The sequence below is a fragment of the Giraffa tippelskirchi genome, chromosome 10 (assembly GCF_054371585.1).
Source record: "Giraffa tippelskirchi isolate mGirTip1 chromosome 10, T2T-mGirTip1v1.2.pri, whole genome shotgun sequence".
Classification (NCBI taxonomy): Eukaryota; Metazoa; Chordata; class Mammalia; order Artiodactyla; family Giraffidae; genus Giraffa; species Giraffa tippelskirchi.
Window position 1 is genome coordinate 89,067,892 of NC_137284.1, and position 14,256 is coordinate 89,082,147.

At 40.3% G+C, this 14,256-nt stretch overlaps 1 protein-coding gene across 4 annotated transcripts in view; it reads left to right on the forward strand.

Moving 5' to 3' along the window:
* MAGI2 (membrane associated guanylate kinase, WW and PDZ domain containing 2) overlaps nt 1-14,256 on the forward strand; it is a 1,446,920-nt gene that overhangs the window by 1,111,043 nt on the left and 321,621 nt on the right. For all 4 annotated transcript variants that reach the window (XR_014067178.1, XM_081535656.1, XM_081535657.1 and 1 more), the window contains exons 8-9: nt 8,631-8,752; nt 11,202-11,384. Coding sequence is in view for 3 of the 4 variants with exons in the window: in XM_081535656.1 (XP_081391782.1) it covers nt 8,631-8,752; nt 11,202-11,384 (305 nt within the window). In the remaining variant the exon portion in view is untranslated. The remainder of the gene's footprint in view (nt 1-8,630; nt 8,753-11,201; nt 11,385-14,256) is intronic.

Here is a 14,256-nt window from a genome sequence, read left to right on the forward strand (position 1 = left end):
TATGAGTCTTGAAAGACTGAAGTCAGTGAGTTAGAGTTGGCAGATACCAGTGGAGGAGCAATTTATCTAGTTATGTCTCAATACAGAAAGATGCTGAAATAGTTTTGTCATTTAGTTTTCTTCTAGATAAACTCGATAGTACCTCTAAATTTATAACTCACTACTTTTGCTCAATCTAGAAGCAAAAGGTTAGCAATACCTATGATAACAATGACCTCCTCCTTCACCCAGCAATAAAATTTAAGACACATGTTTTATGAAAGTGAGAAGAAATGGATAGAAAACCTTTTTAAATGCATGCCTACTGGCTCTGAAATTTTGGAAAATGAGTCTACATAACTAGTAGGTCCTGGGGGCTTCATGACATGAATGATAGGGCACAATGTCATTTCTGCTGAGAGTAAAATATTAAGTTTGCCATGTAATTGGTGAATAGTAATGGCTAGGTGATGAATCCCACTTCTACATAAGATACACATAAAAGACACATTACACATTACATGTCAGTGTCTTAACGTAGCACCACTACTGGGGACGGAGAAGGCAATGGCACCCCACTCCAGTACTCTTGCCTGGAAAATCCCATGGATGGAGGAGCCTGATAGACTGCAGTCCATGGGGTCGCGAAGAGTCGGACACGACTGAGCGACTTCACTTTCACTTTTCACTTTCGTGCATTGGAGAAGGAAATGGCAACCCACTCCAATATTCTTGCCTGGAGAATCCCAGGGACGTCGGAGCCTGGTGGGCTGCCGTCTATGGGGTCGCACAGAGTCGGACATGACTGAAGCGACTTAGCAGCAGCAGCACTACTGGGGAAGAGAGGAGAACTCATTTATCTGAAAATATACCCACATTTGGGAAGCTCTGCCTAGAGGGGCATGGGGGGCCAGACTCCTTAGCTGTGAGAGTTTCAGCACCAATATAAGAATACTCTCCTCAGTTGGCCATGAGTCCACCTCCCACCTGGACACTATGACCCCACATCAGACACCCTCATGTCCAGAAAGAGCAAGAGAACATGGGAGTGACTCAATTTTCCCACCCACATTCATAAAGCAAATCTACATTTCCCTCAGGTACAGTAGGGAATAATGAATGAGCATTCATAGAAAGAAAATGATCACTTAAGTGTTAGAACTGAGAAGAAATCCTTCAAGAGGCAGGATTCTATTAGTCTTTTTTTTTTTTTTTTTAATGCTCCAAGTGAAATAGATTTAATTATTCCATTTATCCAAAGCTCATTTTTAAAAAAACATTAGTCTTAGAACTAGTGCTTTTAAAATTTATATTTTCAAAACACTGTAAGGCACACATCATATTAGGGAAAGCCTATTTTATAGCTCTTTTTGTTTCTATTTTATCTCCCCTGCTAGACTATGTGTCTAATTGATCTTTGCCCATCCCTGCACCCCCTTCCACAGTTCCCAGCAAAGACCATTTGAGAAACAAATGTTTGATGAAGCATGATAGCATTTATTGACTACTTACATCCAGGTACCGGTCTTAAGTGATATACTCAACTTATTTAATATGCACAGCAACTTTATGAGGTGATATTACTTTCATCCCATATTTACAGATGAAAAATTCTGAAGCACGGGAAGGGTAAATAATGTGCCCAAGATCACATTCTAGGATGGGATTGGGGGAAAGGCTTGGATGTAAATGCCAGCAACATGACTGCAGTGACCAAGTTCTTAATACAGTGTCCCACCTTCTGTCAAGAGGGTTGGCCCCAGAAGATCCCTGCAGTGTTGCTGCTGCTGCTGCTAAGTCGCTTCAGTCATGTCCGACTCTGTGCGACCCCATAGACAGCAGCCCACCAGGCTCCCCCATCCCTGGGATTCTCCAGGTAAGAACACTGGAGTGGGTTGCCATTTCCTTCTCCAATGCATGAAAGTGAAAAGGGAAAGTGAAGTCGCTCAGTCATGTCTGACTCTTAGCGACCCCATGGACTGCAGCCTACCAGGCTCCTCCATCCATGGGATTCTCCGGGCAAGGAGTGGGTTCCCTGCAGTATTATTATTGTCTTATTAGTTTCTGAAGCAAAAGGAAGCTTTTATTCCACTTATCTATACTGAATAGTAGAGAAAACTTTATGGGATCTTCTCAAAGTTTGTTTTAAAGCGAATAAAAAATACAGGGAGGGGGGCAGAGTATGTGTTTGGCTGCCCATTTAGCTGCAGTTTAGGGCTTCAGATGTGAAGAGGCAGCATGCACTTTGCTAATCATCCTGGAGTGTGGGAGTCAGAATTAGGGTCAAAGAAAAATTATGGAATACCAAGCAACCAGGAAATTCGTTCTGTGATTCCACTCAGGAATTATTCTCTTAAAAAAAAATATGCTCCAAATAAAATAGATTTTGGGAAGCCCCAGAAGGAGCAGGTTTGCATAGACAGGATGACATACTGAACAGCAACCCCAAACACCAAGCTAACCTTCCCACACCCAGTGCTGAGCAGCTGCCTCCTGGTGCTCCCACATGTTGTCCCTTATGTAGTGCCTTTCCATATGAGCACATCTCTGTTTTAACACAGGGGAGCAGGTCCACATCTTTCCTAAGCAAAGTGGATGACTTTTTCACTATCATAAGAAAGACTTGAAAGAATCTCTGTTTTGCAGGATTCCATGGGTCATTACCCAGATGCAGATTGGTTATAGCTCATAAACTGGCCCTAAGCTTCACCTGAAGTTCTGTCACAACATATATTTTATGGGAGAGTTAAACTGGAAAACACCAAGATCTATGACCTTTAATGCCTGCCTGCCTCCATCCAGATATTTATGCTACAAACATTTCTTGAGTGCAGGCTACCTCATGCTTTGGAGTAATTAGTGTAGCCACCTTGATCCCCTTGGAAATATTTTACTCATGGTACAATCTCCATTGGAAAGGCGCTTTCTTCCTCTCTCACACTTGACCCACTGATCTATTTCTAAACTCAACCAAAATCAAGACGATGTGAGAGTGGCCACTAGGTGCAAAAAGTGTTATTGGTGACTATGTGCTAAAAATGTCCCTCTCCACAAACCCAGGAGAAGCAAGATGAGCAGTGAACAGGTTGGACTATGGATGGAGAACTGTTAGTGAGGGTCAGACCATGGCCTTCATCACCCAGCAGACCTGTCCTGTGTGTACTGATGGGCTCAGGACATGAGGATTCCCCTTGTTTCTTCCATCTCCTCTCCACAGTGAAGGGAGTGGCAGTCAATCAGGACTCAGACCTGGGACTACCTTTGGTAGCATGTCATCCAATCCACCATAAATATTTCCTCCCCTCTGTGCATGTCTGAAACTTTCATTTGCATGTGTCCTCTCTTCTTGAGTGAAAGAACATTTGTTAATACTCCCCAAGGCCGAGAACAGAAAAGAAACCTCTAGTTGAATAAAGGACACCTTTGTACACCTTTGCAGCTTCCATCTCTGGAGATTACAACCCTCAACCCTAGCTACACAAGAGAGTGATCTGGAAGCCTTTTTTTTTTTTTTTTTTTTTAATGTCAAGCTGTATACTCCATTTGGAGATTGTGACTCAGTTGAGTCAGGGTGTGCCTGAATCCTCTCTGTTTTGTTTGTTTGTTTGTTTTTAAGTTATTCAGGCTCATCTAGGACTACAAAGTACTGCCACATGCAAACTTATGTTTCCATTCCGTAATGAAAGAGGGTGGGAGAGGTAAGCTGCAAATGAGTGACTATAGTGGTAAAGAGAACAGGTGATGGAAGGGCATCCTTGAATATCCTTTTGCCATCCCCATGTGGAAGGATCTCATATCAGTAGTCTTGCATTTCTGAAATGGGGCTGTTGGGATCTACCCTCCTCAGAATACGTCTCTTACCCCCTTAGCTCATAACACCTAAAAATTCTATTACTAAAATGTAATAATAGACTAGATATAAGAATAAGAATTTTTGATAGTCTCCTAGGTTCCTGTCCCATACAGAGCTGGATGAGCTGGCTAATAATTCCCTCACAGAGTCTTTAAAAAAATGAAGAGGAGGATGGCATATGTCATTCACATCCTTTTACACATTGTAAGACCCCCAAATCCTTGCTAAAAGGGCTAGAAGCTATTCATACTGGAAGCAAAAGGAAGACAAGGCTTCCTTACTCAGCGACAATCATATTTCTTTGTGACAGGTCTTTTAAAGCTTGAGAGCATTTTAAATTTTAAATGAATGACTCTATTTGTGACAATGTAAATGTTCTGTAGCAATTAGCTCAGGACACTAAAGCCATCCCCAACTTCCACTATTTGTCAGGTACAAGTCATACTAGATGAGTTCATTGGTATTTTTCATTCTCTGTGAAATGCAGAACTTCAGTTTAATGGTGAATGGAATCTTTTCAACATAGTTTCCATAAAGCAAGTGGCTGCACATTGACTTTTCTAAGGAAGTAATTACATGCATGTGGCAAGTTGAAGGAACCCAATTGTGTAGTAAAACTACCCCAGAAAGTTCTTGTAATGTATTTTCTAAGGATAAAGTTATGTACATGATGAATAATGACCTAGAGAAACAGAAACAGAATAGTTAGGAAATGAAGATGGTAACTTCAGGACACCTCAGAACTGTTTCTAGTTTCTCAAAGTTAATAACATATATTTGCAGACAAAAGTTTTAAAACACATACTCAACACTTAACAACAATATATATGTGTGTGTGTGTGTGTGTGTGTGTGTGTGTGTGTGTGTGTGTGTGTGTGTGTGTGTGTGTGTGTGTGTGTGTGTGTATGTTGTCTCTCACTGTGTCCAGTGCTTAGTATACAAAGTTGAATAACCTGTGGACCCTATACACAGGTATGTACAATATCAAGAAGGAAATAAATATGAAAGTCAATCATTAAAACACAGTATGATCAGGTTGTTAGATTAATTATTGTGACATTATCATTTAAGATGTTGTACACTATATCACAAAAATATCTTTATCCAAGACCCAGAAAGAATGATCTCATGAGCCTGAATAACAGGAATACTATGTCCTTTAGAACCACCGTCTTGAGTTTATCTTAAATATTCCAAAGACTATAACTTGTTTCTTTTTACTGCTGGATTAGCAGCTTGAAAGCTCAATACTAATTTGCAGCATAACTCTAGTAAACAAATAGGATCCTATATTATTAATTTTGTCCCTTGATCTTCCACCTAGACTCAACTAACTTCACCATGGATTTTGTTTACTTTTCCTTGTTGTTCTTCTTTAAAAAGGGACTCAAATTCTCTCAACAATGAGTCAATGTATAAGAAAATAAATAAACTGATGAGAGAAGTTTGTTGAAGGTTTTATGTGAGAACCAAGGGGAGGAGCATAAAACAGGTTTGGAATGTTGCTGGGTGAGGGTGGAGAAGGAGTTATGGGACAGATGGGGAAAGCATTGTAGAAATAATGATAATAACAGCAGTTGCACTTACAAATATAGTAATAGTAATAGGGAATAACTATACCTTGAAGAATAAACAACTGTACTTTATACTTGTGGGGTTCTCCCTGTATATCTGTACTTTGCAAATATAACTTCTCATATCTTCACAGCAACCCCAAGAAGTAGATATTAATGTCCCCATTTTGCAGATGAGGATATCGATGGCCAGCAAATTTAGTAATTTGCCTCAGATGCCACCTCAAACCCAGGCTGTCTTGCTTTAACTGCTTCACCACTGATACTCTTAAGTTTCACAGGAAGAGAGGAGAGGCTTGATAGGGTATTGCTGATTCCAGTGAAAGTAAAAGTCACTCAGTTGTGTCTGACTCCTTGTGACCCCATGGACTATAGAGTCCATGCAAGTCTCCAGGCCAGAATACTGGAGTGGGTAGCCTTTCCCTTTTCCAGGGGATCTTCCCAACCCAAGGATCGAACCCAGGTCTCCCACATTGTAAGCGGATTCTTTACCAGCTGAGCCTCAAGGGAAGTCCAAGAATACTGGAGTGTGTAGCTGTTCCCTTCTCCAGCAGGTCTTCTTGACCCAGGAATCGAACTAGGGTCTCCTACATTGCAGGCAGATTCTTTACCAACTGAGCTATGAGGGAAGTCCGCTGATTCGAGTTGAAATCTTCCTATTACATCAGAAATATTATTCCCAGCTCTGCCCTTACTCATCTCTGTACCTTCTCCTTTGGCTGCATCACCATGCACCTTTTACTTACAATCACTCCTGGGGGGAGGCAGTATTATGCCCATCTGAGAGATGGAAGATGCCAACGTTTCAGGCTTAATAATTTGTGCAGGGTCACACACCTAATCAAGCAGCAGAGCTGGATTTTGAATCCAGGACTCACTGACCCCAGAGCCTGTGTGGCAGCAGCTCCCCTGCCCCAGCTCTTGTGAGCAAGTACTTAGATACTGCAGTTGTCTCAGCAGGTTTCTGGCAATTGCTTTTCTGCCTCAACAGGAATTCAATTCAGTTCAGTCACTCAGTTGTGTCCAGTTCTTTGCGACCCCATGGACTGCACCACGCCAGGCCTCCCTGTCCATCACCAACTCCCAGAGTTTACTCAAACTCATGTCCATTGAGTCGGTGATGCCATCCAACCATCTCATCCTCTGTCATCCCCTTCTCCTCCTGCCCTCAATCTTTCCCAGAATCAGGGTCTTTTCCAGTGAGTCAGTTCTTCTCATCAGGTGGCCAAAGTATTGGAATTTCAGCTTCAACATCAGTACTTCCAATGAACATCCAGGACTGATCTCCTTTAGGATCGACTGGTTGGATCTCCTTGCAGTCCAAGGGACTCTCAAGAGTCTTCTGCAACACCACAGTTCAGAAGCATCAGTTCTTTGGTGCTCAGCTACATCCATACATGACTACTGGAAAAACCATAGCCTTGACTAGACGGACCTTTGTTGGCAAAGTAATATCTCTGCTTTTTAATATGCTGTCTAGGTTGGTCATAACTTCCCTTCCAAGGAGTAAGCATCTTTTAATTTCATGGCTGTAGTCACCATCTGCAATGATTTGAGAGCCCAAAAAAATAAAGTCTGACACTGTTTCCACTGTTTCCCCATCTCTTTGCCATGAAGTGATGGGACCGGATGCCATGATCTTAGTTTTCTGAATGTTGAGCCAACTTTTTCACTCTCCTCTTTCACTTTCATCAAGAGGCTCTTTAGTTCTTCACAAAAGGAATTATCTTATTCATATTGACAGAAAATTGGTTGTTAAGATTTGGTTTCTCTTACCTCCTTTTGTTTCTTATGAATATTTATAGACCTAAGATGAGAGAAGTCTGTGTGCACATCATGTGTGCACTTTTCAGTGTGAAATCATACATTGAGAAAGAGAAGGTATGTAGGTAAAACATGTAGAGACATGTTACAAGTACCAACCTATTCACTTCTGGGAATGTGACTTAGAGCAAGTCATTCAGTCTCTTGTGTGTCAGTCTCATCACCTTTAAAATGGGAATAATTAGAATTCTAGACTATTGTCATGAGACTTAACTGAGAAAATTTATATATGGTACCTGGCACAGAAAGTGAAAGTGAAAGTCATTCAGTCATGTCCGACTACAACCTCATGGACTGTAGCCTGCCAGGCTCCTCTGTCCATGGGATTTTCCAGACAAGAATACTGGAGTGGGTTGCCATTTCCTTCTCCAGGGGATCTTCCTGACTCAGAGATAGAACCCAGATCTCTCACATTGCAGGCAGGCTCTTTACCATCTGAGCTACCAGGGAAGTCCTTTAAATACTAATTGTTCACTCCTCTTCTAAGCCCTCTCCTCTTCATACTCTCATACTATAACCCTAGTTGTTTTTGTACAAAGAACCAAAATCAGTGTACATGGCAATCCTCTGGTGAGGCATATGCAGAAAAAATAGTTACATGAGTATTACTAGGCAGGGTTGTGGTTCCCACCCTTTCTATGGATAAAGAACTTTAAATTTTATACAAAAGTGGTTCATACTCTAAGGATACTATAAGGAATTCTTAAAGTCTAAGCCCTTAGTTTAGCTGATCCATACTTGCTTAAAGATACTCTGTATCTGATATCTGGAAGTTTACTGTCTCACTAGGAAGACTGTAAATACTCTCCGTTTGATTGATCTCTCAGCATCAGTCATCCTAAAGGTATTCTACAACTTAATGTTGTTAACATAAATTCCACACATGTGTATCATTAGGGATCTTTCTCCCCGTTTTCGAGCCCTTTAATACAGGTCTGCCCATTTCTAAAATGTGTAGACTTTAGTTGCTATAAGAGTAAGACAATCAGTGAATTGCCTTTATACTTATCTCATTGAATTTTACAAAGCTTAGATAACCCTTTTTTTCTTCAGCACCATTTGATATAAATTTCATTTGTTGGCCACATATTTAAGTGCACGAAACTCATCTCAAATCAACACAGTAGACCAGAAAGCGAGTGCATATTCTAGCTCTTTTAGCTGAATCATGCATAATTTAAATACAATACCATATGAAAGAACTATTGAGAACTCTCTTGTCACAGAAACATGCATTGTACACAAGCCGCCCCAGCAAAGACCTGACTCTGTGCCTGGTGGGGCTTCAACTATAATCATGTAAGGTATCTTGTACTCAGCTGCATTCTGTAGAGCTATCCATTTGTTCTCTTAAATGACTTTGCCCCATTATTATTCTAATTTGAAATTTTATTTTTCAGCCACATAAATAGAAGAACACAGTTTGAAAACCCTGTCCTGGAAGCAAAAAGGAAGCTACAGCAGCATAACATGCCCCACACAGAACTTGGAACAAAGCCCCTGCAGGCCCCAGGTTTCCGAGGTTAGTACCTGTCAACACTCAGTGTTTCAAAGGGAAAGACTGTCTCTCAAATTGCCTGCTCTTCCAAATATGCCTTTAGCTCCAACCCTTTCATATAATTGATTTGCTTTCCCCAGACCCCTCAGTTAGCTTTAGCTGGGTGTTTGCTCTGGCTCTAAATGCATGTACTTAGCAACCAGGAGTGAAGTTAACACTGGGGCAGCACTGCACAGGAATGTATAGCAGGTGGCCAAGTGGAGATGAATGGGTATGACAGTGATACCGTAAACTGCAGAGATTCATAGAGACTCATAAGTTTCCCTCAAATGACCAAGCACGAGAATGAGGCTTGTTCTCCTTTGTGACAGTAGACAGCTCCTCATCGACAGTACCTAGGCCCAAATCCGCCCGCCCCCTCGCCGCCCGGGAGCGGTCCCGCAGTGTGAGTGACCTGTCTTACTACAGGAGGCCCTGGCGCATCGGTATGTCCTGGGCCGCTTGCTGCACCTGAATTCACCCTGGAGCCACGGGCGGGGATGAGATGCTGCATATACTTTTCACGTCTTAGTGAGCTCTTAACACGTGAAAGCACGAGGGACACACTGGTAGTTGGGAGGCCTAGTTATGCTTGTGGATGAATTCACACTGTTTCACTGCAGGACCATCAAGATGAATGTAAAAGTCTCACACTGATCTTCTTTCCAAATTGTAAACTTTATTTTCATAAAGGAAACATAGGTGGCATTTATATTTTAAAGAAGCCCTCTTTTTCATAAAGATGTATGTGATATGTAAACAATGTAAGGGCTTCTCTGGTGGCTCAGTGGTAAAGAACCCCCCTGCCAATACAGGAGATGAGGGTTCAATCCCTGGGTGGTGAAGATGACCCGGGGAAGGAAATGGCAACCCAGTGCAGTATTCTTGCCTGGGAAATCCCCTGAACAAAGGAGCCTGGTGGGCTACCATTAATGGGGTTACAAAAGTGTCAGACATGGCTTAAGAATTAAGCCACAACAAAACAATGTAAAATCCCAGTATAAGGCCCTCATTACTTTGTAGTTTATCCATTACATATCACCCAAAATGGAGCAAAAACAGAATACTTAAACTTAGTCACCAGGTACAGTCTGGTTCTTATAAATATTAAATCATGTCACTCAAAATGGAACAACTGAAAGTAAATATATATAAATATACTTCACTTATAGCATTTAAAGCATGACTATTAATAGCATGATTATTATTTTTAAAGCATTTGAAATATGTAGGTTGGGAAGATCCCCTGGAGAAGGGAGAGGCTACCCACTCCAGTATTCTGGCCTGGAGAATTCCATGGACCATATAGTCCATGGGTTTGCAAAGAGTCAGACATGACTGAGTGATTTTCACTCACTCATACTTATTACAGATCATAGCTGGAAAACATATTACTAGTTAAACCTATATGAGTGGGTTCAAGTTCTTTTCAGATTATTTGGGTATATAATTTGAATGTGTCAACATATTGCTACAAACTGTGTTACTTTTACATTCATGATTATATTTAGAGATACTGACTTGCCACTTGCTCACATTTTAGAGTATACTAAATGCTATCAGGTCCGTAAGAAACAGATTTATCTGGTTATCTTCATAGTATCTTATAAGCAAAGGCTAACTCAGTCCCACATCTAGGCACTCTTTCTGATTAAATTAGACATTTTAGGAGGTGCTAATATTCTAGTGCTCCTACTTTGTGTTAGACAAAATAGTCCATTCTGGTTTTCTAGTCCTCTCCCTTCAAGGTTTTGGGCAGGCCCAGCCTCTCACACAAACCTGCTACCTGCTGCTGCTGCTGCTGCTAAGTCGCTTCAGTCGTGTCCGACTCTGTGCGATCCCATAGACGGCAGCCCACCAGGCTCTCCCATCCCTGGGATTCTCCAGGCAAGAACACTGGAGTGGGTTGCCATTTCCTTCTCCAATGCATGAAAGGGAAAAGTGAAAGTGAAGTCGTTCAGTCGTGTCCGACTCTTAGCGACCCCTTGGACTGTAGCCTACCAGGCTCCTCCATCCATGGGATTTTCCAGGCAAGAGTACTGGAGTGGGGTGCCATTGCCTTCTCCGAACCTCCTACCTGGACCCTTTCAAAACAAGAAGAATGGATCCACACGTGTCTGGATGATGTTAGGCTTTATCTTTGTCTGTTCAGCCCTTTTGGAAGCATAAGAATGTGAGTTTAGTGAGTAGACACACTGACTTGACAAACTCTGTCTAAACCCAAAAGCTCTGTCACGTTTTCCTGGATTCTTGGGCTGGCTCTGTGTGTGTGGCAGGTGCTCACAGGTTTGCTCTCACAGTCACACCAGCTTGCATTTACCGTAATTAACCTGACAGTTGCACTGGGGTTGCTGTTCAGTGGCTGACTTTCGCTGTGTAAGAATGTGCCTTAACCCCCGTGCTTTTTTCTTTTTTAACTTTTACTGGCCAGTAGAAAAGCCACTCTTTACCCGGGATGCCTCCCAGTTGAAGGGAACGTTTCTCAGCACCACACTCAAAAAGAGCAACATGGGGTTTGGATTTACCATCATTGGTGGAGACGAGCCTGACGAGTTTCTGCAGGTGAAAAGCGTGATTCCCGACGGGCCTGCAGCACAAGATGGGAAAATGGAAACAGGTAAGTCCCTTAACACTTTAGAAAATTGTTTTGCAATGTCTTTTCTAAGACAAATGTGAGAAGCTTCTTTTTGTGTTTTTAATTTGAAGGTCAAAGGTCACTTCACTGAAGGGAAGCCACAAATCATGTCTCCCCTGAATTTAATAACATCAAATTGAAGTAGTTTGGAACTCTATAGATATCATTTTTGTCTCATTTTTCTGGCTGCCCCTCTATTTGCTGGATTCAATGAACCCTGGAAATTGACACTTTTCTAATTTATTTCTGGAGTCCCTTCTTAGGAATTTGATTAACATTACATATTTTTCTAGCTTATAAAAAGCTATTGATGTTTTAAAAATCTATGTTAATCTTATAGTATTATCAGGCTAAATTGCCTAGGTTAGTTATTTAAATATGCTTGCTTATCTCATAGAAAAAAATTATTAATGGTATTCATCTTTATATATTCCCATACAGTATTTTAATGCATAAGATTTTTTTCTCTAGTCCTTATGAATTAATTTTCATATGCATGTGCTTGGATGTCTATCAAATTATGATTAAAATTCATTTAACATGGAAATGCAGAGTCTAATTGTTAAGGGCAAGAAAATATGAAAGGTGCACAGAAGTAGAAAAAATCGTAATGAACTAAGTTTGATTTTGCAGTCTGATTTTTAAATTTTCCTGCTTGGTCCATGACCTGGAATTAGTCCCATAATTTATGAATACTACTTTCCTTATCTGGAAAATAGAGAAGAAATCAAATTTGATCTTGTGTATTTAAAATATTGATTCAAGAATTTTGGAGTATGTTTTCGAAATGTCTTCAGTTCAGTCCAGTCGCTCAGTCATGTCTGACTCTTTGCGACCCCATGAACTGCAGCATGCCAGGCCTCCTGGTCCATCACCAGCTCCCGGAGTCCACCCAAACTCATGTCCATTGAATTGGTGATGCCATCCAACCATCTCATCCTCTGTCGCCCCCTTCTCCTGCCCTCAATCTTTCCCAGCATCAGGGTCTTTTCAAATGTCTTAGAAAATTACAAAATGCAGTAACCATATTTTACCATTTCATACTTTACTCACCATTGATATAATTTATGGTATTTACTTACTGAAGTCCACGGGTCTTAGTAGATAAATTAAAGAATCACTTTTGAGGAAAAGTTATACCATTTGTATTCTCTATATATTTATTGATTGCAATTCTGTGGATTTTAAAGTGGTTTGTATATGAAGAGACAACATAAAATTGAGGTCTTCATCTGATATTTTTAATTTCAAAGGTGACTGTTTAGTAAATGGTTCCTATGGAAATAACATCTTTTCAGGGTCACCTCATGAGTATATTTGTCACTGCCACTCACTAGTGAGGAAGGTATTTAAGAAATGATTTCTTAAATTTGAGTAAAGTTCAAAACTCATCACATTTTTCAAATGCTATTATTGTAAAAATCATGTGTACATACTTTTCTAAGAGTAAGTTAGAGAATGTCCAACTCTGCTGCTCATCTGGTGAGATTTTACTAGACAGTCACACCTTCATGTTGCCCCCAAATCATAGAGAAACATCAGAAGACTCAGTTAAAAAGCATTCTGTTGTTTTCAACTAGAATATGAGGAAACTATGGAGTTAATAACCATCTTAGTAACCATCTTAGTAGAGGGAAAGTGATCCCCAATGCTTCTGAACTTCAGTGAAATATTTAACAAACTCATTTCTCTTTTTTTGATCAATATTTTTATTGAAGTATAGTTGATTTACAATGTTGTGTTAATTTCTGCTGTAAAATGATTCAGTTTTACATTTTTCATATTATTTTCCATTATGGTTTATCATAGGATATTAAATATATTTCTCTGTGGTATATAGTAGGACCTAGTTGTTTATCCATTCTATATATAAAAGCTTACATCTGCTAACCCCAACCTCACTCTTCAACCCTCCTTCAGCCACTTCCCCCTGGGCAACCACTACATCTGTTCTATATGTCTCTGATTCCGTTTCCATTTCATAGATAGGTTCATTTGTGTCATATTTTAGATTCCACAAATAAGTGATATCATATGGTATTGGTCTTTCTGACTTACTTCACTTAGATGAAATCTCTAGTTGGATGCATGTTGCTACGAATGGCATTATTTTGTTCTTTTTATGGCTTGGTAATGTTCCATTGGATATATGTACCACATCTTCTTTATCCATTCATCTGCTGATGGACGTTTAGACTGTTTTCATGTCTTGGCTATTGTGAATAGTGTTGCTATGAACATAGGGGTTCGTGTATCTTTCTGAATTATAGTTTTGTTTGCTTATATGCCCAGGAGTGGGGTTGTTGGATCATATGGTAATTCTATATTTAGCTTTCTGAAGAAACTGTGTACTGTTTTCCAGTGGCTGCACCAACTTACATTCCTACCAGCAGAGTAGGACAGTTCCCTTTTCTCCGCATCCTCTCCAGCATTTATTATTTGTAGACTTTAATGATGGCCATTCTGACCCATATGAGGTGGTACCCCATTATAGTTTTGATTTGTGTTTCTCTAATAATTAGCAATGTTGAGTATCTTTTCATGTGCCTATTGGCCATCTTTGCTTCTTATTTGGAGAAATGTCTATTTAGGTCTTCTGCCCATTTTTCATTGGGTTGTTTCATTGTTGCTGTTACTAAGCTGTATGAGTTGCTTATATATTTTGGAAAAAAGCCCATGTCTATCATATAGTTTGCAGATACTTTCTCCCACTCCTTAGGATTTCTTTTTGTTTTGTTCATGTTTTATTTCACCCTTTTGCTATATAATAACTTACAAGTTTGATTAGGCTCATTTGTTTATTTTGTTTTTATTTCTATTGCCTGGGGAGACTGACCTAAGAAAGCAATGGTAC